The sequence below is a fragment of the Nipponia nippon genome, unplaced genomic scaffold (genome assembly GCF_047370975.1).
Source record: "Nipponia nippon isolate SJK-2023a ecotype South Korea unplaced genomic scaffold, ASM4737097v1 scaffold_5, whole genome shotgun sequence".
Taxonomy (NCBI): domain Eukaryota; kingdom Metazoa; phylum Chordata; class Aves; order Pelecaniformes; family Threskiornithidae; genus Nipponia; species Nipponia nippon.
In genome coordinates, this window is record NW_028262369.1 from 23,229,139 (window position 1) to 23,257,056 (window position 27,918).

Consider the following 27,918-nt stretch of genomic DNA (forward strand, 5'->3'; position numbering starts at 1 on the left):
TGTCTGGATGTGCTACAGAACTTGGGTCCGTCTTGTGGCTGAGCACAGAGGTCTCCAGCCAGCGATGCTGCCGGAAGGTTGAGTTTTCTTCCCTACAGTCTTAGCTGAAGAACCAAGCGCTCTGCTTAGATCACAGCATCCGGAGCGCGCCTCACGCTGACACACAGCCTTGCGCAACAGCCTGGATGAACGGCAGCGTGCTATATGAAACAGCGATGGAGGACAGTGGCTTGCCTACACAAGACAGTTTATATCATAAAACCATTCAGCAAGACAACTCGAGAGCCACCAGTCAAGAGTTTCTACTTAACCTGCAGTACTTCACTCACTCAGGCTTTTTGTGCTAGGAAATGTGTAAACTTAATGCTAACAAAACAGTTTGCTGTTTTGCTAATACAGCCGGGGTATTTTAGCATTAATTCAAAATTTGGTCCTTTATTAGGTATTTTAAGTTTACAAATGGTAACAAAAGTATTACACGTCTGAAGAAAACACACCAAATCACATTTCCAAGTGCTCTTCAAAATACTTCTCCTTTAAAACAGTCTTTGATTATTTTGTGTTTAAATATGCATAATGTGTTTCCTGCTTTTCATTAGGTTACAGGAATTGTATTACATCACAAACAGGTTTACCTGCAACGCCAGACACCGTTCACTGAAAATACTCTGTCCTTTCACAGTTTAGTCCTTGATCTTCATGGGTTGATTAACTGATTTTCTTCTGACTTCTACTATTCTTTGAGTCCCAGAGTAAAACAACATTAAAATACACCAAAAATAATAAAAAGTGTAAGCAAGAAATAACGGACACAGATACAGGGAATAAATCCGGTAACCTCTGTGGAGGATGCACGGCAGCGCTCATTACAGACAGGACGCCCATCAGGGTTACGGAAAGAAGAAACTGTAAGATAAGGAATGATATATTAGCTAATGGTGATTTAGCACCTCAAACGAGTAAGCTGTTACTGTCATTACTTGGGTGCCCTGTATTCTTCAATCTATACATAGATGACATTGCAGAAAAAAATTATAGCACGCCTCTACACTGAAATAGTGTGGCTTTCCCTGTTTGGGGCTTTATACACTGTTATGGACATAAAACTGGTTTATGCAAGTACTTCAGTACCATGAAGAGCTCAAGTAAGAGTTATAGGAATTAAAATTGCTTACCAGACTCCTGACAATCTTGGGAAATGACTTAAACCAAGAAACATATCCCTTCAGGGAAAGGGAGAATGGCTTCAGCTGCAGGTCCTCTGCTGAAGTCTTCTCAAATATGGAAAAGGAAGCCACGCAGACTGACAGGAATGCCAGCATGGTCACCGCGTAGGCCAGCAGCAGGCCATCCTTCAGTAGAAGAGGCAACATACTGTTAAAACAGAATTACCCACAGAAATGAGTGTGCATTCCGAGTTATATTTCAAAGAATGTAAAAAGAAGAGGAAAAAGAATACATTTATTTACTACAATTGGCGAAGAACGCAGTTTTAAAATAACGTTAATAGTGTCCAACTCACCTGAAAGTTGACACAAGTAAAAACCACGTAGCCATAAAAGGGATTTCATTTATGATTAAGCAGACTGGTCTAGAATGAAAACAGGAAAGAGACATGCAAACACTGAAGTGACGGCACTTTGTCCCCTCAACCTTTCACGTGGGTGCTGCACTCCCACTCCTCTGGGAGGCAGGGCAGAGCTCTGCCCACTCCCCACTGCCACGGGCTCAGAAAGTCCAGGAACAGGCAGCGCCCATAGTGCTGCATCCTCTGCTGGGGCACCCCGCTCCCCCCTACACCCCACTGAACCCCAACGTGCAAATACTCTGCCCTGCACGGGGTTCTGCAGCAGGAGAGCTGCTCAGCGGAACGCCTACAGTGCGTACCATTGGCACGCACAGCCAGCCAGGTTAGCGCCCGCTCTGTGCAAGGCTTCTTGTTGGCTCTGAGGAGCAGCTGTACTGCAACTTCTAGACAACTGCCTGTAGAGGTAACAGGAGTTCTCTAACCACCAGTTTAGCCTCCCTGTCAGGCATGAACGAGAAGTGTTAAGAGGGCTGCCTCTCCAAATCTTCCTTTATCAGACGTTACATTTGAGTACACGTAGGACATCCATGCAGAAGAGCAAAGCTGCTGACTGCCCCTGCTGCCCTCACCAACTTTGGGTCAGGGGATGGGAAAAAACATACCTTAACGACAAAGGGAGAGAAGGCCCCTCTGCCGATGCTGTTAGCGAGGTGTCTGTCACCCAGTTCAACTTACCCCTGGGCTCCAGCCTTGCTGGGCAGCTACGTGCAAGACACTGCTGTCTACGGCAGCATCACCTTAACCAAGCCCACAGCCAGGCTATCCCTGGACAGGCAGCTGTGCCCTGTGCCACATCGTACTCCAGGAAACACAGTCAGAAAACTGGCCCGGAGATGAATGAAGCAGGAGAGACCAGCACGGCTGCATTTATATACTTCCATTTACAAGTTACTCAGAAAACCATTTACAAGTTACTCAGAAAAGCAAATGTGTAGAGTTTTTAAAATCAGATATATTTGTAAGTAAGAAAGCAGCATGCAATAACAAGATGAGGAAAGGAAGATCAAAATATATCCACAGAAAAATAATTTACTTACACTGACACTAGAAGAATAGATTTTTCATGTACTTGAAAGGAGAACAGGAAAAATGACAATGCACAACTAACCTTAGAAAAGGAAAGCAGACATGTATTAGTATATGTGACTGCAATGCAAAACCCTGTTTTAGTTTCTCTGCTGGCATAGAATTTACATGGAGTGTATGAGCTAAATGATCTGATTTTTCTAATTAACTGCTACATTTACTCCAGTGCAATTTACAAGTACACAGAGCTGCTTCTGTAACCACCTATATATACACTAAAAAATATATTGTTTGAAAGTTTACCCAGAATTATTCAGAAAGCACTTCATGTAAAGAGCTCTCGCTCTTGCTTACCTCTACTGATAGGAGTATACCCACCAAGTAAACACAATATTCACACACATAAGCAGTGGCAAAGTTCAGTCACAGTGAGAACTACCCACCTTTTTGACATAAAATTTTGCTCATTACCATGAACAACCAATACATCAAAATAAACAAACTGTCTTTTTTTTCCCACCAAATAAAAACACACTGTAAGATATACACCAATTCTTAGAAAGGATAAATGTTAGTTTTAGGCAATTTTGCAATAAACTCTCAAACAGTACTCACATAAAATTAAAAATAGAAATTATCTTGTAACTCTTGAAACCTTAGGACCAGCTCCATATAATTTTGATTTCAAGGAAAACTGATTTTTGCATGTAAGTCATGTTAATGTGCTTAAATTCAATGATATATGACGACTAAGGAAAGGCAAATATTTGGGAAAATAGTATCATTTTCTTTTCAAACTGCTAATGAGGTTACAATGTCCATCTTGGGACTTTTTTATTGAATTTTGCAGCCAATGCAGTAAGGAAAACTAGCACTTTGGAAGCTAAACAAAAAGAGGAGAAATTCCAACTCTATATGAGGCTTTAATGTGTACAGAACCTTCTAAAGACTCTTCAGAGGAAGAAAATAAAAATACAGCATTAAATAAAGAAAATTGAGGCTAAGGAGAAAAGACAGGTCAGACTCCCCTGGACACGTGATAGCAAAACACTTGTTAACCAACCTCTTCAGCAGAAACAGAACAGCATTTAATGGTACATGCACTTCTGCACATTGCAGCAACTGTAAGTAGAACTGTTGGTCACACACCAGTGCTGGATACAAAATAAGGAGCGATTAAAAATATACACTTACCAAAGCAAATTTAAATCCTCGGAGAGAAGGCTGGACGGTTAGTTTTATACAAGTAGGAAGCAGGCTCAGGAATGTTACAGCAAAACTAAAGAATTTTGTAAGAAAAAACAGTTTTAATACCTGAATAACTACACCCATGATATCATATAATCACTTGTGAAAACTATGTAAGTTAGGAATTCAGCTGTAATTTTCAGAAGTACAAAATCACTCCAGGAGACTCAATCACAAGAGAAGAGCACTGAATGGTCTTCACTGACATAAGCGCTTCTGAAAAACGAATAAAGCATTTCCATTAATACTTCAGACTCTGTAGACCTAGACTTGAATTCTCCACTTAGTGAAAAACCAGACCTGTGAACTCTGACTTCTAAAAGCACTAAAAGAGGTAATTCTTTGAAGAGGAAAGCATGCAAATTTTAACTCAGTTTTAACCAACCAAGTAGCTTAAACCACTACATAAACAAGCAGGAAATTTTTCAGTCATAAATATTCCTAACACTTGGAGAAACTCTTATTGCTTGGGAGAAAAGTACAGTACAGGAAAGAAAACGGTTTTTCAATATTTTAAACGCCACTTCTCATAATTCTTTGACAAAAATTACTCATTTTGCAAAAAATAATGCAAATAAAAAACTACCTAAAGCACTTCAGTTATGTCTTACCTGAGTTTTAGTTGAGTTTGAGGTGATATTATATTCTTTATCTTTATAAGGACACTTAAACTGCACCAAATATTGGCTACTTTATCCTGGAATGGAAAAAAAGGTAATTAGTGATAATTACATTCATTTAAACTTATGTTTGTGACAATAATGGGGCTTGGGAGGTGGGGGATTGTTGGGTGTTTATCATGATACTGCAAAAAGACACTTGCAAATATACAGCATATTCTTAGATGTACTTTAAATTATTCTGATCTTCAAAAATGTAAAGTCTCAAGAGACTCAACTAAAAGATGTTCTAAAATAACTGAGAAATCGTTCTTCAGCACAAGAGACTACTTCTTAACTCATGAGATCACACATTTTGTGAAAATAAGGCTCTGAAGCTATCTGTCCCTGATTAAACACTGGCATATATGAATCTTTCTTCAAATGTGAAGACGTTCTGTATACTGTCACATTTCATTACATACCTGAATGTATTTAGCTGTGCTTACTGCTTGCTAGCAATGACAGAGTTAACCTCTAATAAATCAAGAAGTCTAAAGACATTAGCAGTTGTGCTAGGATCACTTTCAAAATTAAATTTGTAACTACAGCTATCATGCTCATGAAACTCATCCCTAAACAGCTGCTTGAATCACAGCTGTGTAGACATAACAGCAAGAAAGCTACTAGCACCAACAACTGAGCCATCTTCCTCATATGCTCACTAGCAATACAGAATATGCACTTCAAATCTGCTGAGGATTACAAGTGAACAGAGGGTTTGGCAGCACCCGCAAACACACAGGACGCCTACTTAATAGCCAATACGATTTTACAACCATCAGCATTTGTTACTGCTTCTGTAAATGGGAACCAATTCAAAGAACCTGTTACATGCACCCCAGTATAAATTTACTGCGCATTGCTTACGTGGACAATTTCTCATTTTATCTAGATTAGCATCCAGCAAGTCACTCCCCTGATCAACTCAGAAAATATTTGGGCTAATATTAGACTAAAATCCTTAAGCTCTTTCAGACTCACTGGTTATTGTCTTTTACAGATTTTATTTTTAAACTTTGTACTGAATAAAAAGTGTGGTGGTCAAAACTATTTATTTCTAAATTCCAGATAATTCCCAAGGAATAGGGTTTGTTTGGGTTTTTTGTTTGTTTGTTTGTTTTGGTGGGTTTGGGGGGGGGGTGGTGTCTTCTGCTGGGGGGGTGTTTGGTTTTTGGGGTTTTTTTTAAATAAACTAGCAGAGGATACACTGAGAACTCTTCTGTACCGCTGCCTAAATAAAATGCGGCCTTTGGTACATCAGCATTAACTTTTGAAGAAAAGTGCCAGTCGTGATATTATTTATATCTAAAGAAGATTAAAAAAAAAATTAAGATGAATCAAACTATGTAAGCATTTGCTTAAATGCCTGTGACACCAAAACTGAAAATTCAAAGCTTTGTTTTATTGGTTAAACTTGAAGTTGAGAATCTGCTTCTAAAAGTATAATATTAAAGACTCCTGCCCTAATTAAGCAAAACAAAAACAACAACTCACTGTTACTTGGGAAATGAGTACCCTTTCTTTAATCACTGAGACTCCTGTGGCATTAGCATTAGGTAAATGAGTAATTGCTTTACTGGATTAAGGCTGCAGTACTCAGCACCTTGCAGCATGCAAATATTGATAGCCTGAGGAAAAAATAAAAGCAGAACTGGCCTAAAACTTTTGCAAAATATTGTGAAAACTTGCACTGAAAATACAAGGTGGGTCAAAAAGGAAGTTCTAGGCTGCACCCAAAACACTATTTTTTTAATTTTTTTTTTAAAACAATGAATCCTGTTGAAAATAGCTGAGCAGAACCAAAGACAGAGACTGAAGCTGTTAGCTTTTAAGGTTACATCTTCTGACACTGTCAATTACTATGGAATCCATTTCAATGGAAAAATGTATGGATTGAAGTATGGGTTTGATGATGGGATAAGTGTTGTCTACTCATATAATATCCTGGAAGATGCCAGCTGAGCTGGGGTTAAATACTGGATTAAATAACTGGCAAGAAATGACTGCTGAAGAAGCCATCTCAAATTACTAGTTCTGTGGTGTGTCTCCCACATGAAATCCCTAAAGGTCACGATGAAGGTTTCTCAAGGGATCTAAGAATACAGAACATTTACAGTGGGGCGGGGGAGAAGAAAACATGCATGCCTCAAACAAGCCTCGGTCAATGGGAAAGAGTCTTCTGAGTACTTGCATGATTTGTTCCATGTCGGTACAGAACGGCAGCCAGCAGACAGCAAAGGAAACCACCACTGTCCCTGCTATTTTAGTTAACAATACTAATCTGCAATCAAGAGAAAAGCTTACATCAGAAAAGATAAATCCAGCTACTGGTAACAAAAGTCAGTTCTTATTTTATAGCATAAACCTTTTTCTAAAAGAGATACAGAACTGAAGGTAACAAATCTAAACGTAAAGAGCTACCAGTACCACAGAAAGTTCATCATCCCCAGATTAGTGAGAACTCCATGAGAACCACAGAGCTACTGCTGTCAATCTAACCAGGTTGCCCACTGCAGCCCAGATTTAAATTTAGCTTACAGAATGAAGAGTGCTAAGAAAGGACACCTTAACAGATTTTGCTATTTGTTCAGTGGAAATACTTAACGTAGATCTCAACAAGAAACGTTTATTTCGCATGAGAGGAATACATTACAACAAGGCAAGTACCTTCCACTAGAAATTAATTCAGAAATGACCACATGCAAATAAGGAGAATCACATTCTCGATGCCAGGCTGCCTGGACATATTCTTGAGAAAGGTAAAATCGTCTAAAGTCACTTACCCCTTTCCTTTCAGTCCCTTCTTGAAGCACTTTCCAAGTAAATAGCAAAAAAAGGGCAGAGAATGGTAGAGTTCCATTTGCTTATAATTTAAGGCCAAGCAAAATGCTACTGACCCCAAAAGGTCCCAATCATAAGACAAATAAAGTACACCCCACAAGGCAAAGCCAAGGCTTACTGAGTTGTATATGGTTTTTTATGTCAAGGACAAGATACACATCTTAGTACTAGGAGTCAGTAATGAATGCCCTGAGGGACAAGCGTAAAATAGCACACAAAATAAGTTTTTCCACATTCATTTTAAAAACACATTGCCAGTTGTGACTATGTTGTTTACGGACAGAAATAATTTTACTTCTACTTAAAGCGTAATTTTTATATTTCCAAGGCTTGATTCAAAGCTTGCACTGGCAAAAATGAGGACAAATAGTGTGTTTGTGTTAATTATACATGTAGCTTACACTCAGTCACCAAAGCTTTTGGTGACAGTGACACTACTTGGTCAGACGCATCAGGGTAAGTATTTTTTTCTTGGTATTTACACGATTAAGGCTAAAGCTTGCAAGAGTCTCTCCTCCCAGCTCCCAAAAGATATGTGCAGAATATTCAAACACGTATTTAAATTATGTATTATTTAGTTCAAGGACTCCTGAGGTTTTTGTGATTATATTATACTCGCAATGCACCCTCATCCATAACCAGCTCCCTTAGCTGCTAATACTGTACAAACAATGAATAATAGTTACTAAAAGCAACATTACTTCCTTATGACTTTGAGAACAGGTTCCCAAGCTCAGCAGAGTTTGAAGAGACTAAGCCACACTTACCATTAAATTGCAACAAAAGATTAGCTTTGTCTTTTACTGTTATTTTTACACAATGAGAGAAACCAAGTAAGAGATACTTGTATTGTCAGACACTTCACAATATTTTGTTTTCTCTTTATCAATATAAATAGCCGTGATAACATATTCAGATTGTCTACATTGTTTTCTGCCCATTCAAATTTCCCACTTAAAATCACCACGTGTATTTGGAATCTCATCAACAAACTGTTATACCAAAAGGCTGTGATCTTGTAGAGACCTGCAGCCGCAGTTAAGGTTAAATAAATCTATTGACTTCACTTCAATAGTGAAGTTATTCACGTAAGAGTCACAGGGCTGGAAGAGACTGCAGGAGACTACGCAGAACATCTGTCTGCTTCAACACAGTGTCTGCTGCACCTGTGTCATTCCTGACATGAGGTTTGCTGAACCTCTTCAAAAGATCTAGATGCTGCAGATTCCACAACATCCACAGACAATCTATCCCAGCATTTCACTGTAACTATGGTTCAAAAGATTCTTCCATGTATTTAAAAAACCCAAATATTCCCTGTGGTAACTTAGGGCTGTTACTTCTTTCCCCATCCAAGATAAGACACACAGGACAGATTATTGCCTTCCTCTTTGTACATTGTTTGCATACTACAAAATTGTAACCCTGTGCCGCCTTCTGACCACCAGCTTCTCTCACTTAAGATGAGCTGCATTCATTCCCATCCCCATTCTTGTAAGTGATGTCTCCAGATGATCTACACCTTTGAAGAGTCAGACCAAAAACAGAATTTCAGAATTCCTGAACTATAACTCAAATTTCCAATAGCATTATGATTTTTTTTTTTCCTTCAAAATCTGCTTTCTAAGATATATCATCCTCCAAGTTCACCATGCACTCTCTTGGAAGAAAACCACAAATTAGTAAACTATTTGATTGTCAAAACTTCATTTAGTAGTAGATGCCAAGATTCACTTTCTCCTTGGAATATTTAAATATCTACATTTATTACAACTCCAGGATTGTGTCCCTCTGGCTCGACGGCACTAAGCAGCACAGCCTGGAGTAGTTAACTAACAGCATTTGCTTGTTGATGTGCAAAACAAGTATAAAACCAGAAATCTTATTAAAAAAGACCCACCTGTGAAGGTGTCTGTCACCAATATTGACTAGTTAGCTCTGCCAGCCTAACGCGTATTAGATGCCTAGTTTTTAAATGGTTAGGCATTAAGTGAAGTGAATCCAGTCTCAAGTAATTGTAAAGGCAAGACAGAATGGCACATTTTATAGCACTGAACATTTTACACAACTACACTTGACACACTCCTCTGCCATCTGGAAGAAGATCTAAGGTGATTCTCTTTCCAAACACAAATCGCAGGAGCACAAGCCATCATTCTTTTCACTGTCATAGTACCATTGACGTTTTCTGCAATAAAGTGACTGACAGAAATACGAGCTTGAGGCACGGGAAGAATGCCATTCATGTTTAGATTGATTTGTCCCAATACCAACTATTTATCTCCAATCTATTTCAGACTTACAGTTTTCTTTACTGAGGGGCAAAAGCCCTTTCATATACAAAGGTAACCCTCTTCCCAGCTAAAGACAAGTACTAAACAACAGTGTTACTTCGTGAACGGAAATTCATTTCACTGCAGAACAAGGATACTGGAAGTGTCCATGGTCAATAAGAATGAGGCCTGGATAGAGCAGTATACAGAGAGCACTGGAAACCTGGAAAGAAGGATCAAAATAAGAGAGGGGGAAATAATTACTTCTAAGTTAGACATTAGACAGAGGAACTTATACTACTTCTCCAGTACAAAAATTTGCCCCTCCATGGTGCATCTTATATATAGGAATCTTCTTCTCTACAAGCAATCTTCTGTAAGTAATATTTTGAGGAATAAAAAAGGATAAAGATTTTCCATAAATAAGAAAATATTGAACGGAGACCAGCCTGCTCTTTGCCAACCAGCTCAAAGATCACCCACGCCCATCTTAAACATTGGAACCACTCCAAAGATCAGAAGACTTATTATTCCAAAATGTATTGGTTCTACCATCAAGAGTGTGCAAGACAAAGCAGATCCTAGATTCCCCCATGTCACAGCACGAATCTTCTTTTTACTACCCAAGTAATAAATTCAGAAAGAAATATAATTCAGGAGTTCATAACTACTAAACTTCAGAGCATCTTATTATTGTTATTGAAAGCACTAAAATAATTGCCGTAAGATAAGTTAATGTCGTCTTTTTTTTCTTTTTAACTGAAAAGCCTTCAATACGAGATATACTGATTGTCATCAGTTTTTCATCAATTGAAGCCATCACCATGTTCTATGTTTTAATTAACTCTCATTTCTACCCTGTTTTAACAATATGTTTTCTTTGTTTTTTAATTTACACACACCAGATACTTGCCTTCTTTTTAGCAGATGTTTCTTTCAAGGAAAAACAATATAAAATAACTGCAGGAATATAAACCAGCAAATCAGCAACAAACACTGAAAAATAAAGATTAACTTTACATTAGAATCCTCCCACACAGCTCATCTTAATGCTATTCAAGTTGTGTATTTTCATCTGAATTGTGAATCTTTGACTCTGCTTCTTAATGCTCCACATCTTGGTTGTATTTGGGGTAAAAAAAACTCAGATGATAACAACTACACAGTGTTGGAGTGAGACTAGTTGCCTACCTTTTGAATGTGGGGTTTGCATCTGTATCCTCACTGAAAATTTCACTTTAGTCATTCAATTCAACAGAAGATCAGAAGTCATGTGATTATAGTTTCAGCTGAATATGTTTTTCTATTGTCTTACATTGCATTACAGTATGTTTCATTGTTTTAAAGATAGCTCAGGTTTGGCAGTTACACCAAAGCTAATTTTTTCCAATTGTTTTGGGAAAGACAAGGAGAAAATATAGGCAAATAAACATTTAAATATCAGAAAGTTCTTCATTAGAATGAACTGGGTAGTTCCACTTCAAAGGACAAAAAGAAATAGGTCTACAGAATTTGATCTTGCTAATGTTTCTAACGCTATCATTTCTGATGTCCAAAAGCTGCTGCTTCCATGTGTTCAGCTGTTTTGGCTTCTGGCACAGCCTCAGTCAATAAGGGAGCACACTCTAGTTCCTCACATGCCAAAACGAGAGAAGGCATTCTTAATTCTCAAAAGAAATCAACTATGACTAGATCCAGTCAAGTTGTTTGATGGAACAGATAGTCTGGAGACACAATTAAGAAGCTCTAGATTATAGCAATCTCCAGTGTATCTGTGTGAATTACTAGTAATGTTGATAAATAGACTAAAACTATTTTTCTGGCTTTGATCATCTGCCTACAGCAAATATATGTAAGAGGATCGACAAGAAAACAGAACCAGCAGGTTCACCTGCCTAGAATTGTGTCAACTCCTGCTCATGCTTAAACCACCAGATGAATTCTTCTTGTGTGTTGTCTTAAGAGCCTGAGAAAAATCTCAGGTTATTTCAATAAACCAGTTTCAGGAAACGTGCAATTATTCCAAGAGGGAAAGTATGCTTTGCCTCTTTTTAGTCACAGGCTTTGGAAGAAAAGGTTTAAAGATATCAGTTATTCAGTGATGAATTGTTTTGCAGGATTAAGCCACAATTAAACAAAGACACCCAAAACGTTAGCAAAACAAATACACTGACGCCTAAAATAAAGGTGTAATACCAACAGCTGACATTGACCATTCTGAATTATTTTAATGCATTCTTCTAATGGCTATTGTTAAAAGTGTTTATCAGTTCTCCTAGATCCATCAGTGGTTTGTCAAGTGAGTTGATTTCAAAATTAATAAAGACCATTTCAAGGGTAATTAAGTTCTAGTGATTTTTTTTTTTTTCAATTCAATCAATTACTAGAGACCAGACTGAGAGGTTTGTGAAGTACAGACAAGCTATTGATGAACAACAAATTCTGCTGTTGCAATCAGAAAGCATTTTGTGGAACTCTAGTGTTACGCAAAGCAAAAAAACAGATTTAAAATGAAAGAAAATAGTAACAAGATAATATGGCATCTGCCGTTGCTTAGAGAACAAGAGCTCACTGGCCACATTGTTTGCTGTCCTACTGATACAGCTACTGAATTAAGTTATCTACAAATTTCTTTCTGCACCTGTTTTATCCTTTTCTTTGTAGAGGTAGTTCAAAATAATCAAATGGTCAGAAGAGTGACTGCAGGAAAATGAAATTTAATATAAAAGTGGTAAAATACGTTTTTACTTTTTTGTTAACAGAAGTTTATCTCTAGGAAGTGGTGACCATTTGAAAGAAAAGTGACATCATCTTTAAAAATATCAAATACCTCTCCCTTTCAGATAAAGTATACAGCTCATAATAAAGATCTCTGAGACTTCAAGAGGCTATTAAGTCAGTGAATGCCAGTCTACATGCAAAATAATTTTACAATAAAAACGAAGCTAAGCTGAAAATGAAAAGTGTCTTTGTCAGAATGGAAGGGAAAACAACAATACTATTTTCAAAATTGAAAAAGGTGTCTATGCTAAAAGAAAATAGCTTTGTTTTAGAGTTTTTACTGAATCAATTGGGTTGAAAACTTGTTTGTATATTTTATATTGATCAGCTTCACAAATGATGGCAGACAAGAAAAGAACACAGGAGTTTGGTTCATAAACGGACCTGCAAAGCCACCCAAGTCAAAGAGCTGAGAATAAACTGGTGAAGACAGAGAAGCTGCATGATATTAAACATGCTAAATTAGTAAGCAAGACAAATATGTATGATCATCCTAAAGAAATGTAATTTTCCTACCTGTTGCACGCATAAATAACTTATGTGGCTGACTCTCATACCCCCGAGATGTATGCAGAGCAATCCAATCAGGATTTATTAACTTTGCACTGTAAAACAAAGTACAGACACATCAAAATGTAGACAGTTCTCATTTCCCTTTACACTCCTTTCAGCAATAAAGATGACACGCACAGGAGCATATTCCAAGAATTAAGATGAATGAGAAGAAATATTTCAAAGAGCAATAGTGATCAATGAAAGATTTTTCTCACCACTAGATCAGTTTACACTACAGACTTTAGCTACTATTTCACAATTAAAAAAAAATCTTTGAAAACAGTAAAAATGGAATACAGTATTTATTAGGACAAGCTAACCACCTTCAGTCTAGTTCCACTGACTTTTAAAAAAACAATTGTAAATACTTTTCATACTTAAGTATTAAATATAAACCATTTACAGTTCACATAGATGCCCCACATAACTGTGCCTGTGCACTTTAACCTACATTCTTATTCCATAAGTCTCATTCCAATGGCAGTAAAGCCCTTGTGGAAAAAGTATTCCAATAACAGAATTCTATTTACATGATATCCAGTCATCAAATGTCACTTGGGCTCTCAATACACGAGAGCTTTCCCATGCGATGCACCCAATTCCTACAGCAATTTTCTCTGTGCATCACTGATCCAACAGCGGCTTGTATGGAAAGCTAAATATCTAAGTCGCATCTAAATCTGCTAAAATTTACAGACCTGGCAAAAAGCAGAACGTAACCCTTCAGTCCCCCTTGCAATAATAACAAGACAGAAAAATAGCAGTATTAGTTTTAAGCAATAGGGATACATTTAAAATCTACTTCCCCAGCTTTAAAGTAGCAAACTATACCTTCCATTTCATCAGCTCCCCAGATTGGTAGTTTTAGCTACCAGTTTTTCTCCTCAGGAGAGAAAGAAAGAAAGAAAGAAAGAAAGAAAGAAAGAAAGAAAGAAAGAAAAAAAGAAAAAGAAGGGAGAAGAAAAGGAAAAAAAAAAAGGTGAATTTGATGTTTTGTATTCTCCACAAAAAAGTATTTAAAATAATGAACTTACATGTAAGCACATACAAAACTGTGATAGGCAGTAAGAGGTGGATAATCAAGGCCCCAGTACAGTAAGTTGTTATCACTTGTATTGAAGTACCTAAAAAAAAAAAAAATTAAAGAAGGATCTACTTTTCCAGCTTTGTTTCAGCCCAAGGAAAAGGCTGAATATTAAACCAAATATTTTTATTAATGTATTCAAAATCCAATATAGAAGTTAGCAACTTCTATATCCGCTTTACTTCACACAAAAAAAATCTCAAGCAACAGAACAAAAGTGATTCAGACTACACTCGTGTTTGCAAAACAGATTAAAAAAAAGCTGCTAAAGCTTACTTACCTGAAGAGGGAAAATCCTTGATGTGAATAGAGTTTGACAAAAATCCAGAAACTAAGACAAAGCCTGCACAAAAATAGTTGTACACATCTACTGTAGCTCTAAACTTGTTTATGTGGTAGGCTTTGCAGATCCTCACCTCCATCTACAAACCAAAACTACATTTTTCATGCATGTCAATTATTCTAGAAAACAGCACTCAATTTGCCAAAAATGAAATAAAACCAATGCAGTTAAAAGGAAATTTTGAAAGAAATGGAATTCACCAGTGATTTTTTCCTTCTATTAATCCTAGATTCCTTTTTTTCTGGACTTGGATAGCACATTTAATATGTGACAATGACTTCTGAATAGTTAAATTTTATCTGCTACTCTTTTAGACTGTAATGTAGCAAAGTTGTGAACTGCTTCTACTCAACAGACCTTAACATGAAAATTCTGAAAAATCATCAGTTGAAGTTATACTGCTGGAAAGCAACTGAAGTGGAAAAGGGTGACATAAAGATATTACAACACAGACAAACAAAAAGTAGCATAGGTCTGGAAGAAAACTATGCCACAGCAGGTGCACCTAGGCACTTCTGTCAGCACAAATGTAGGAGTCAGGGGGCTAAAAAGTTCCTTAGAAGGCAACACCAAGTTATCAGAGTAGCACCTCCTGAATAACCAACAGAAGGTCATGAACCTCAATCAGATACGTCAGCCACAACCACTTTACCTAGTTCTACCTCAAAACTCAGGCAGACCACATGAGAGAACAGAAAAGGATTTTCCCATTTGTAATTATCTCGTGTCAGTATTTCTGTGGAATGGTGGCAGCAGTTAAAATTAAGTCACCTCTTCCAAATGAGAAACAGAATATATATTTCCTTATATCCAAGGAAAACAGAAGTTACAAAAATAAGGCATCAGACCCTTCACATCTTACAGTGAAACAGATTGACTAGTCTACTCTAACTGCCAGGGGCAAGCTCTTGGCTTTTCCAGTTTCTCTCTTCAAATGCAGCCAATTTTTGACATTTATTATAGTAAATTATATTTCTTGAATTCCTTATGAGCTGCCTGAAGTATCTTAGGAACTGATGATAAATCATATTTTTTTGAGTTGCATCTCTGCTTCTTATCCTACGATTCAAGATTGCTCATGCCAAGGCAGTTCAGATTCTTCATGCAGATTGTAATAGTCTGCAACTTAGTAATAAACATCACAGTTTTGTTTAGTTTTTTTTTTTGTTTTACCTTCCATAAACTTATAGTTTCAACAGAAAAAGCAATCCCTGTACTCAGTAATATTTAGCAAAAAAGCATTCAGTTTTAATTAGCAGTATAATAAGAAAGCATATTCTTAAAGTAGCCTTTAATAAATAATGTCAAGGCTCTAAAGAATAATATAAAAAAGAAACATTTAAATTCTGACCTCTGGATCAGAGAAATCTCACACAAGGAAACAAACCATACTGTACTTTACCGCAGCATTTTTTTTAAATAAATCTTTGTTTTGGATCAAAGAAAACAAGCATGAAATACACAGCTGCATTACCTATACATGCCTGTTTAACAGTAAACGTGACAATTAAGTCTGTGAAAAGATCAAGAGATCTTATAGGACTATGTCCTCACGAGAGAGTTACTCTCTATATTCACCTAGAGAAATTTACAGAAGAATACATGCTTGCTGCATAGACAGCTTTTCTAAATACTAAACAAGTAACAGCACTAGAAGTTATTAGAATCTCAACTTCAAATCTGAACACTATTTTTACATACCGGAGTATAAAGTCTTTTCACACTGCCTATTTCTATAATACAGGAGGGGAAAGACAGCTTAGTATTCTAGAATGTAATCCCTTGCATGTCAGCCAAGATGTTCTTTTCTAAATGCCCAAGACTGAATATGACTTTGCTGTACTAGAGATTCAATTCCCAAAGCAGACCCAATCCAAAAAACTTCTGTTAAAAATAAAACGAAGAGCAAATACAACACGACTGAGATGCCCAACTGGCAGCCCATAGGCTAAACCCAGCCTGCAATACAGTTTCATCTGGCCCCTGGGAATGCCTAGAAATAACGACTGCAATAACTCTTAATTTTAAGTACATATAGTTCTGTGTAGCAGAGTGGATCAAAGCTGCCAACTCTATTAGTATGTCAGCTCTCCATTATCCCAACTCTGGCACAATGAGGGGTTTGGATATCCCAGAAACACGCGAGAGAAATTATAATATAGATACAATGGGATGATCTGAAGTCACAATACAGAGTCATCTGCAGAGTTCCACAGAGTGCCACACTTTCAGAATTGGCCCCGCATATATTTACAGAAATACAATTGAATTAATGTTCTATTCTGTCATATCGGTTGGTTCCCCAAATGATAGCCGAGGAAAAAATTACACCAGACAAACACAATGTCACTATCGCTGTTGGAAGATGACCTGGAGTTCCAATGCATTCCAATTTGTGTTGTAGCATATAAATGGACTAAATAATTTTTACTGTTCCATGCAAGCTCTAAGGAATATTAGGAATAATGTAAAAATAAATATTTGGAGTAATTTTCCTACTGTTTTAAGTGATCTGAACAAGTTAACTTCACCATCCTTACATCTAGATTCCAGGCACCCACATTTTAAAATCTCTATTAAGAACGTGGGTGAGAACAATGAACTCGCAGGTGTAAAAAATGATCAGTGCCTCCAGCACAAGAATTTGAGGCTCTGCATTTACTGGCATGCTGCCGCCTTTTAGCCTAGGGAAGATGAGCAGAGTTCAGTTTGGTTTTCTCAGTGCTGATAATCATGAAAGTTTTTGTGCATTAGAGAACTGGAACTCAGGAAGTTGAACTGATTTTTTTTTCAAAGCCAGGAGAACAAGCTTCTCTATGATCTCTTACATAAACCTGCTAAAAAATTGCTTCTTGATCTTTCCAGCCAGTTCAAAACAAAGCTGGAGCTTCACAACAGAGACCTACCAGTCAGAATATTTTGTTATAGAAGTTCATAGCTAGCAAGTCAAAGTTCCAAATTTAAGCTGTTATTCTTTTTTGTGAAGAAAATGGTACCTCAGTCTAAGAAAGGGGTGGTATTACTACAAAAGTGGTTTTAGAACAGTTCAGAGAACAGTAGATGTTACAGAGATCTTAAACTTGAAGGTGTATTAAAGTAAGATATGAACCAAAGTTTAATTACATTTAGCCCTTTGTAACCTGAACTACAATAGCACTACGTACCACTGCCTGATGGGCAAATTGTAAGTAACTTCTTGCCAGTGTCTCTGAGCTTCATAGTCTCCATACATAGGCGGTTTTCCCGCACCTAGAAAGAGATGACAGAGTATTTAGGAATTTATTTGGCTTATGCAGATTGCTTTTCCTCCAGATATGTATTTGCATATTAATATATTACTAATTTTATTCTCCATTCCTCTATGATATTTGAGAACAAAATAGGGACCTCATCTGCTATGCAATCTAACAGGGAATCAAAAAAAAAGTTATGAGTTCTTTTGGCTTTCTGGATATTTCTGTGATAAGCATTTATCAAGATACTTCACTGTGAAGAACTGCTCCCTCATCTAACAAAAAAAAATCATTTCCAAGTGTAGATGAAAAATGTGGCACTTTCTCTGAAATAAGAAAATGTACATAATGAACATCTTATACTGATTTTGTGTGAACTACTCCGCTTCCTTAGTATATAATAATTGACAATGTTCTCACTTGTGTTTCAGCCGTATCGTGGTACCTTGCTATTAAAAGTAACAACCAGCTTTGTTTTTAAATTTACTTGGAACTAGGACCTGCTGCAAGTCCCTCAGTTCCTCTCCCTTTCCTCTGTTGCCTCCTTTGCAACACCAGCAAGAATACTGCATCTGTCCCTTTCCCCATGATTCTTAATAAAGAGTTAAGATGAGCCATTTACTAAATGAGGCCTTTCAGTACACAGAATAGGTTTAGAAGAATTTTTTCTTACAATCTACAAAGCTTTCTAAATAATAACTGCTTCATTTTGGTTTACAGAAATTCTCTCTCACACATTTTTCAACTGAGTGATTGTTATGTAGCAGTTCTGCAAAGTGAATTATGTTAAAGGACACTTTTCACACATGCATGCATAAGTCTCTCAGGAAACTAAGATTTTCTTTTTTCCACAGCAAAAAGCTTTATCAATGCAAATACTTCAGATGTCTACTCATAAACAATTCCCTCAACGTAAGCCTAACTCTGATAACGGCAGTATGTTAAGCATCTTTATCACAGAGTTTATTTACTTTATTAACCTGTGCTTATTGAGAACAGAAACTGGACTGATAGTACTTCCAGCAAAATATTGACGCTAGCCAGACAGAGATTTAAGAGTTTCTTTAAAATATAGGAAAGCCATCTATATTTTTTTCACATGATCTATGTTTGTGGGAGTCACACAAGCTCAGAAGAAATGAATTGGCTTCAGAATGATCAAAAGAGATCTTAATCCAAAGGTTCAATTACTAAAAGCTTAGTAACTTAGTTTGAGTATGCATATTTAGCTTCCATCTACAGCAAGCATCAAGTATACAGCCAAAGAGAACTCAGAATTTATAAAAATGGAGTATTTTATTTTAAAAGGGTCATGAATACTTTACATTTAGAGTAGCCTTGTTCGGTTTTATTTTTACCCTTTTTAAGGGTCTGAAGCTGACTTTCAACATGGATATTTAGCTTCTATTCATTTAGTAGGAGTTTGGCAATCCATTAAAAAAAATTATGCATTGATCTATGAAGCCAAATTTTTCCTCAGTAATTCTCCAAGCCCAACTAATCTAAGGTCATCGTAAACAGCAACCTTTCAAAACTAGGTATTAGTTATCTGCTTTCTCACCATCATGACCCTAATTCCAGAGGCAGATCTAAAAGCACACTAGACAGCAGGCAACAGAATGGAAATGATACAACAAATCAACACTATACAGTAAAAGAGGGCAGAATTAACCTCCATGCTTCTGGCCATCCATGCCACGCATGGTTTCAGTATGCCGAATCAGCATTTCTACCAGAGTCTGCTTCAGAGAATGAGTACTTCTAATCCTTTGCTCAATTTTATTGCATTGAGCAGCAGTGAAAGCAAAACAGGACCACATCAGTTTAAACATTACCGTCCCCAATTTTTTTTTCTTGCTCCTGTCATTAAAGGTTTATTACATCTGAAGGAAATCAAAGAGAAAAAAAAAAAAATTCTGGTGTACTTATGCATTTGACAGCTCTTTCTAACATTCAGGTTTGTCTTTTTTTTTTTTTATTTTCAGCCAGCCAGTGCTCAAAGTTAAGCACATGCTTTAATAACTTGCTGGACTGGATCAGACTCAGCTTTTCCTATTCCAAAAGAAGTTCTATGATCGTTCTGTTAACTGTTATTTTAGTTCAGGCATTATTTTAAGACTCTCAGAATCTTGATTGGTTTGAAATTAGATCCACTTAAAAAAATCTAGTTAGCAATGTAATTGTAAATACTTGCAGTGCAACAGAAATTTAGTGCTGTGTGGCAAAAGACAGGGTGTTTGTTTTTCTGCATATAAATGGGTAGGAGAGAGCTTCAGTTACCTACAGAACAGATCTCACAATGGCATTTTCAGAAAGCAAACTCAAAATAAAACAACTGCGTAAGAAGGTATGCATGCAACTTATCTTCAAGCAAATTCCTTCAAGTAAACAAAACCCCGAAGTTACCAGTTTAAAATCACCAGAATACTACTGAACAGTTCCAGCTACCCAGGGATGAGACTCCCAATTGCCTTAACAGAAAACCAGAGTTGAATTTGACTGAGCTTGTGATTCTTTTAGCTGACGGGGACTGAAAGCGATGGGTTTTTTTTTTATTTTATTTTTTTTTATTTGCAGAGAGCAAGCTTATGCTAAGTGTAGGAGAGTGTGGCATCGAGAGGTTTGGAAAAAACTTGCTAGTTCTTTGCAAGCTTTATGAGATGGAGAGGAGAAAAACTCATCTATTAAAAGAATATAGCTCTAGTTCATGCTGTAAACAATCTTAAGGAAGTATAGCTACAAGGCAGAGTGTAATTGCTCACATCACCTTTACACCGTCTTCATTATCACCAGTACAGTTTTATCTAAATATAAATTAAGCCTATATCTGCTATAGAATTTAAAGGACAAGATTAAACAAATGTACAACTGAACTGCAATAATATTCTGCAGCTATTGAAACAACAAAGGCATAGGGGTGAACAACCAGCTGTTCTTCGGCTCCTCCTAAAACATTACTGACTGTCAACCCCCTGCAAAAAAAAAAAAAAAAAAAAAAAAAAGTTGTGGGTTTTTTTCCAGTGTTTTGTTCCAAGCGGCTGTGATGTTAACCATTGCACGCTTCAGAAAAATAAGAACAAGGTATTATACGAACCCTACGGAAATAGAGAGGCACTAAAATACAACAATACTTGAAATAACACATTGCTTCCTATTTATGATTTTACATGCAAGTTTATTTTAATTTATCACAAGCTCCATAATTCACCTTCATGTGGTTGTTTTACAGACCATGAACATGTATTACCTGAATAAGAACCAAGCGATACAGTCCAGCGTACAGTAAGTGCTAGTAAAACAGTAATTGCCATTAAGCTCCACTTCTCCATAGCTGGTCTTTGTAACAAGCCAGAAGGTATCTGAAAAAACACCATAAACATTGCTACAATACTGTCCATATTTTTGTTCCTTAGGCATTAAAGGGCACTACTGATAATCCCTGTTTTCTCCCCACCCAGAAGCATTCTGTTACTGTCTTGTATCTGGAAGCACACTGCAATCAGGAAGGGGTTTAAGTACTGGCGAATTTCTAACCATGAAGCCAAATGCTGCCCAGAAGCAATTTCTGCCGCTTCTGAGCTAGAAGCTGAAAAGGCATCTGACAAAATGCATAAAAACAACGGCAAGAAGGGCAAGAGATTTCAAAACACTTCAGAGAATTCAGATACCAGATCAACACTACGCTGTACATACACGTACATACTTAAACATCACCTTAATAAGCTCCACACAATTTGTTATGCAAGCATGAAGCATATTTCACCTCTAAGTAACAAGAAAAGATTCTACAGCAGACCAGTAGAAAAGATTGTAGTGGTAGTCAAAATATTCATGCCAACCATATGTGTTACATCGCTCACAAACTAATATTTGACACTGAACAAGAAAAACCTCTTCAAAGAAGTCTATAAAAATTCCTAGATTAATGACTCGCTAGAAAAAAAAACATTCTTAGCAAGCATATGACTCTAAAAAGTGAGTAAATGTCCCAGTATTAAGTTAATGCCACTTATTTTCTCAATTAAGAATACCACAGCCAAATTACACAACATGCAGATCTGGTATAGGCTTCTCTGTTGGTTTAAACATACCCAAAACCGATTCAAAAGTTAACTACACACTGGCAGGTATTATGCTGGACCAGGTATTGTCTGTTCTCCTGCAGCCATTATAAAAGCACAGAGCTCATCATAAACTCTGTATTATGTGTTCTAACTAATTCCACAGGAATACAGTCACGAGCCAGTACATACTAAAAAAATTAAATGCCTACTGCCAACCTAGGAATGCAAACATCTGGCATTAATGATGAAAAATCCCTGATCTGAATCTTCCTTCAGTCTCGATATTCAAAAAGGGGCTTGAAATTCTACCTCTCCCTTTGCAAGCATAAGCACACTATCCATCAGCTACCTCTCCCTAGAGGATACTCCAGATGAAACCTACCAGGCTCAAGAGACCTTCTCCATTCTTCTACTCAAAAAGGCAGGAGGACTGATCTCCCACCAAGCTTGCTTGACTATACTAAGGATCCAGTAACAATAAGAAACATTGCTAGATCTGTCAAATTAAAGGCCACATTCATCAAACTCGGAAATCAAGAAACAGGAAAGTAATGACGTTGCCATATGCAAAAAACACTAACTACAGAATATGCAAACTTCGACCCAGAGAATCAAAAATATTTTAGTCCGAGTTAGGAAAAAAAAAACTGAAGAAGAAACTACTGCAATCTTAACAGCGAGAGACAGCAGTAAATCCAAAGGCTGTACTTCTGCCAAATCAGCAGCAGTAGCACCATTCCCTCCAGTCAGCAACAGATACATGACAGAAGAGCGGATGGCCTGGGTACAACTGCCAAAGACTTTCCTTGCAGAAAAGGCATCATCTGATTTAAGTTAATTTAATATACTTGCCACTGCCAAAAAAAAGCAACAAAACCAAATCCCACACAGCAGCAGTACTGAACTGCCGTTTTAGTAACAGACAAGCAACATCTAAGACATATTTAGGTTATTCTGCTCAAACTAAATCCATATTTATTTACCATTCACAGAAAGGTATAACCCAACACCATCACCAAGGGGGAAAAAAATAAAGTTACTTTAACAATATAAATCTATGACAGCAATAGATCACCATCTATAGGTAGAAATGTGAACACTGATATTTGCATGTTTCAATGCTACACCTGTGCCTAAACCACAAGATAGGCACATTTATCTAAATAAAAAATACAGATGTCAACTCCGTACATCATTTTACCCTAGGTGAACTCTCATGCCTCCTAAAGTTTGGTCCAGTAAGACCAGAGTCCTATCTGTCTTCCAAAAATCAAGTGTCACAAGTCTGGCCTTTCCCTTCTATAAAATACTCACATCTGCCCTTCCTTTCTCTCTCCAGTTAGAACAATTATTAATTAATTATACCTTCTTAATTCCTACGTAATGCCAGTCTCACCTACAGACAAACTCCCCTGTCTCTGTTCCTCTCATTTCCTTCTACCATTCCCTACGTTTGGAATAACTGTCATTTTCTGGGACATAGAGTTTCTTCTTTCTCTGCTCTCAAAAGCGGTTCTTAAAATATTCTTTCCTACTTCTTTTTCCTCTTTAGTAATTATTTCATGCCTCCTGAAACAAAAGCCATGCTTTTATTAGATTCCAAAGCACAGATCTCTAATTTTTGCTATCCCATGGGTAACAATGTTAAACATATAACACTTTTTAGGAGATGATAAAGCTGGTCAGCCTCAAACTTTTTACCTTCTGCCTCTGGATGGGCAACACTAGAGGGTCTCTCAAGCGAGGTGCCACCTATAAGCATAAGGTGAAAATCACAGCTCCAAAAAACCACTATCCTTCCACACTGCCTACTGTGAAGATTCAGATAAATAGCACCGATACAAACCACCCACTCCTTGCCAAAGGGAAACTGGCAGAACTCAGTCACAGATGCACGACCCTTAATGTAACTCATTGTTTCAAGAGAGATGTCAGCATGCAGCTGAGCAGCATCCTTTCCTTCCTCAAAAATGCAAACGCTAAATTAAGAATTTCATTTGTTGAAGCGATACCCGTTCTATAAGCCCGCTGCTTCCTCACTCCTTGTCAGAAAACGTATTTATTTCTCAAATTTCCTCATTCATCCACCCTCCATTCCCAGCCGCCTCAGAGAGACACACGAGCGTGAGCAGTTGCAGACGGACTTGCGCTGGGGCCTCCCCGCTACCCCAGCCGGGCCGCCCTCACCCGCCAGCGGGCACCGCGCCTCCCCTCAGCTCGGTCCCGCCCCGCTCCGGGCCACCCCCTCCCCTCAGCCCCCCACCGCCGCCCGCACCCCGGGGAAGCGACGGAGGAGAGGCGTGGTACACCCGCCCCGCGCGCTAACACCGGTTCCCCGGGGCACGACAGCGGGAGCAAGGCGGCCCGCCGAGCCCCGAGGGAGCGGCCAGGACCTTCTTCTTCGCCGCCGCTGCCCCTCCCGCCCCGGCGCGGCCCTTCCCTTCCCGCCGCCCTGGCGCGAGCCCGCGCCTCCTTACTGGACACAACCGGCGCGCACGCGCTTCCGCGTTGGAAGCGGCTTCCGGCCTCCGCCGACTGGCGCGCGCGCCCGTAAGGCGGCGCAGGGGGCGCCGCGCGCATGCGTGGGGGCTGCCTGCGCCTGCGCAGCTCCGCCCGCGGCGGGCGGGGAGGCGGGAGCGGCCCTGCCGGGGGGACGGGGGCTGGGGGCGGGGGCTAGGCGCGGGCCGCGGACCCCCGGCCCACCTCGGAGGCGGCAGGAGGCGGGTGTCGGGGAATTTGGGCGCGACAGCGCGACAAGCCGCTTTGCCTCAGGAGGCCCTGCGGCGCGGCTTGCTGCTCAGCCGCTGTGGGAACGGCGCGGGGGCCTGGTCCGCGCTGGCCAGCCGGCCCCGGACTCAGTTTTGCCCCGGCTGGTGCTGTCAGGAGTGGGTGCTCCCCTTTTTTTTTTTTTTACCCTGCTCACATGCATCCCTTCATGGCGCTGGCAGTGCTCACGTCTCTATTGCAGCAGATAAGGGAAGTGGGGAAATGTAATAGCGGGTGTTATTGGTGAAAAGCATAGTCTTCACACACGGGAAGGCTGGCTTTTTATTCAGGCGACAAATCGAAGTGTTTGTTTGTTTGTTTGTTTGTTTTTGCAGAAGGAAGGGAGCAGCTGGAAGACTTGTTCTTCAACCGCGCCAGAGAGCTGGGCAGCAGCTCCTCAGCCGTTGTCTGGGAGGCGATGTCTAGCAACCAACGTGGAGAAGGAAGATGTTGAGCACCATAGGCCTCTCTGTTACAACCTTTCAGTTTTACCCTCTTCGATTCTCTTTAAGGTCTTGACAAAGTACATAGCATAACATAAATGATTCTGGGTCATCTTTATACAACCCTTACCAATATTTAAAAGTACGGACTCTGTTTTTCTTTAGATTGCTGTATTTTTCTTCTGGTTGTGTGTCTTAACTGAGGTCGGGATATGAAATTCAGTAGGAAACTGATTATTTTTAAAACTAACACCACGTACTGGGGTTTTCATGGCCAGACCTTCCAGATGAACTGCCAGCGGTGCTCTCTTTGGACTGGAATCCCAGGACTGGAAGTTGTAAAGGTTTGAAACCCAACTGCTACAAAATGGAAGCATGGTCAAGAAGTATCTGATCACTGGGAGTAGAAACGTTAAAGTAACCAGAGACAATAGGAAAACAAAATTCTTCATTGATTTTTTTTTCACATGTGCAAGTTCTTTTCAAAATATATAAACATTAGGTAACGTGGTATTGCATACCACCAGAGATGGCTTTTCTTCCTTGAAGTTCTTCCAGTGCAATGTCATATAGAATACTAATTTCCACTATCCCAGCCATTTGTCAGTTGAGTGGCAATTACTTGGACATCCTGGTCCCTCTTATGCCTGCCATAATTTCAGCATTCTCAACAACTGTCACTTGTGAGTGTTACCTCAGGCAGGATGGTATGAAGAGACTGGAAGTTTGTGGTCTTATACAGGTAAACGTAAAAATCACACTAGTCTGCTGGCCTGTCAAGGTGTATGGAGCCATGGTCCTATTGAAAATGGCAGATTTCGATCGTCAAATTTTGTATATTTTACCTAAATCTGTTACACTCTATCACTCATATTGCTGCTTAATAAAATGCTTCCATTTTAGGATATTAATAAGATGCTAAGGGATGTCTGGAGATGGCACATCTGTAAAATAAGCACAGTCCTAAAAATCTGTCAACTGCAAAGTAAATTAGAAGATGGGAAGAGTTGCGCCTCCTGAACCCCACCACGGTTTTGGTTTTGGCTTTGGCGTGGTATGTGACACTGAAAATGTGTGAGGCAAAGTGAGTTCCCAGGCCAAACCTGGGGGAGAATCCCCATGGCAGGTCCCTGTTTTAATTTCTCCTCTCCCACTCCCTGCCTCCTTTCTTTCTGCTCTTCCCTCCAGGATTTTCCATGCCCGGAATTCCCTAAAACCCGCTCCCAAACCGCGAGGCCGGGGAACACGGCAGAGCAGTACTACACCACCCCCAAGTCCGGGAGCGTTGCCTATGGGCCACCGGGCTCCTACTGAAAAAAAAAAAAAAAAAAAAAAAAAAAGTTTTTAGGTTTTGCCTTGCGGGTTATTGATAACTCGGTCCTGGAGCCGGTATGGGCGAGCAGGAGTGCCCGGCTGCACATTCAAGTGCATTATTTCAATTAGCTGAGCGCTCTTTGTTGCAAGGTGAAATCATTCACTCCCCGGGAAAGCTTTTCTATTGAATGCTTTCTAAATACTTGCATTGGTCACGTCGCCTGGAATTGAGTCTCTGTCACTAGTATTTCTGCGGTGACTTTGACCAGATCAATGACTGGAAAAGGCATTAAGGACACATTGATACCGCGGGGCAGTAGACAAGGGGGGCTTGGTTTTGGTGCTCAGTAGTAAAGAGAAACCGATAATGAGGAGATAAACGGCTTTCCTTAACCCTTGGCGTTCTCGGGAGGCTTCGGCAGGTCTGCTGGCTCTTCTCCTCCACCCCGGCTCGTAAGGGTGATGTAGAGCCGGGCGGTGGTAAGGCAAATGTCTCCCGGGTATTCCATAAATCTGGAGTGAATTGCGGCCGGAATAATGAGAAAGCCTTTCCCAGGGCAGGCGGGAGGAAGGGAGCCCTGGCAGGGGCTGCGGCTATGAGAAGTTGCTTTCCAACTCGTCCAGGGTTTCGCCCCTGAGCTGAGCCGTGACGCAGCGGGGAAGCAACCCCCGGAGAGGCTTTCGGTCGTAGCTCCACCACCTGCCCCCCGCCCGGGCCCCGACGCGGCAGCGGCAGCGGCAGCGGCAGCGCCCGTTGTGGGGCGGGCAGGTCCGGCGGGCGGGGAGCGGTGCCGCAGCCGCGACTCCTTCGCAGCTTCGTCTCCCGAGCGAGGGAAATCAACGTGTTTGAAACCCCTACCATAACCCGCAGGAAGACTGATCCCCCCCCCCTTTTTCCCCCCGAAATACTAGCACTTAGCAAAGTCCTTAGACGGGCTTGAGGTTTGGGGTTGTTTTCTCCAGTTCCCGCGGTTCTCGGGGCAGCCCTCGGCGCGGGGGGGTGGGCGCTGGGGGGCCGCGGGGCTCCCCTCGCCCGCCCCGGGGCCGCTCCTGCCGCCGCGCCCGGAGGATGCTCCCAGCCCTCCGTAAAACAGGAGGAGACGTTTCGTCCCCTAAGGGAGAGGCGAGGCTGAGCGGTCTTCGCGTGTCCCGGCTTCTCCCATTTTGGTGAAGCTGAAGGAATCAGGGATTTTATTGAACCTGGAGTTCAAGGACGCTCCCTCTCACCTTTTGCCGTCTTAATAAAGTTGTGAACTGCCTGCTTCCTCAGCTTGCTTACCAAATCCTGAATTAATAAAGTTTACTTAGTTATTTAAATAGATAAAATGTCACATTTTAAATGGAAGGGGAAGGTTCTACCTTACTGACCTATTTTTCATTTCTGATTTAGAAAAAGGCAAGATTAGCATGGATATTGCATTTTCAAGGACCTCGCCACTATTAAATAGACTGTTAAGTGCATTTTATGGCTGAAGAGTCTGTTCCCAGTTCAGTCTGGAAGACGTGCTAAGTTCATCTCTACCTGCTACATTGAACATGCACTGACTAAAATACTTTCTGTGGATGTAATACCTATGCTCTGTATCTTTTAAGTACATAACGCTTAATGTTTTAGGACTAGTAAAACGTAATTCAATAAAAGTCCTTGGAACAGAAGTGTTGGCTCTCTGGAAAACAGGATCGCGAGTGTTTGGCCA

The 27,918-nt window shown here is 39.6% G+C and overlaps 1 protein-coding gene and 1 long non-coding RNA gene across 2 annotated transcripts; one reads left to right on the forward strand and one right to left on the reverse strand.

The window, feature by feature from the left end:
- Positions 1 to 121: 121 nt before the first annotated feature.
- Positions 122 to 23,768, reverse strand: ALG6 (ALG6 alpha-1,3-glucosyltransferase). The gene is made up of 15 exons (XM_009461212.2): positions 23,400 to 23,768; positions 20,882 to 20,993; positions 17,566 to 17,650; positions 14,009 to 14,098; positions 12,936 to 13,024; positions 10,552 to 10,634; positions 9,797 to 9,861; positions 7,308 to 7,493; positions 6,670 to 6,805; positions 4,474 to 4,559; positions 3,809 to 3,893; positions 2,626 to 2,696; positions 1,523 to 1,591; positions 1,176 to 1,374; positions 122 to 906 (listed from the first exon to the last, which is right to left on the reverse strand). Exons 2-15 carry the CDS (start codon positions 20,961 to 20,963, stop codon positions 709 to 711), a joined length of 1,524 nt encoding a protein of 507 aa, XP_009459487.2. The 5' UTR covers positions 20,964 to 20,993; positions 23,400 to 23,768; the 3' UTR covers positions 122 to 708.
- A 556-nt stretch (positions 23,769 to 24,324) lies between these two features.
- Positions 24,325 to 25,829, forward strand: LOC148052085 (uncharacterized). Its single transcript, XR_015699012.1, has 2 exons — positions 24,325 to 24,583; positions 24,800 to 25,829. It is a non-coding gene; the product is annotated as an uncharacterized LOC148052085 (long non-coding RNA).
- The last annotated feature ends 2,089 nt before the right edge of the window (positions 25,830 to 27,918 follow it).

Bases quoted from the DNA above. Each gene is read 5' to 3' on its own strand.
- ALG6 (XM_009461212.2), bottom strand. From the start codon at position 20,963: ATGGAGAAGTGGAGCTTAATGGCAATTACTGTTTTACTAGCACTTACT. The intron at 13,025-14,008 runs GTAAGTTCATTA...TTTGTTTTACAG, and splicing joins AGTTTTGTATGTGCTTACAT to TGCAAAGTTAATAAATCCTG. The intron at 907-1,175 runs GTAAGCAATTTT...CTTATCTTACAG, and splicing joins CCAAGATTGTCAGGAGTCTG to TTTCTTCTTTCCGTAACCCT.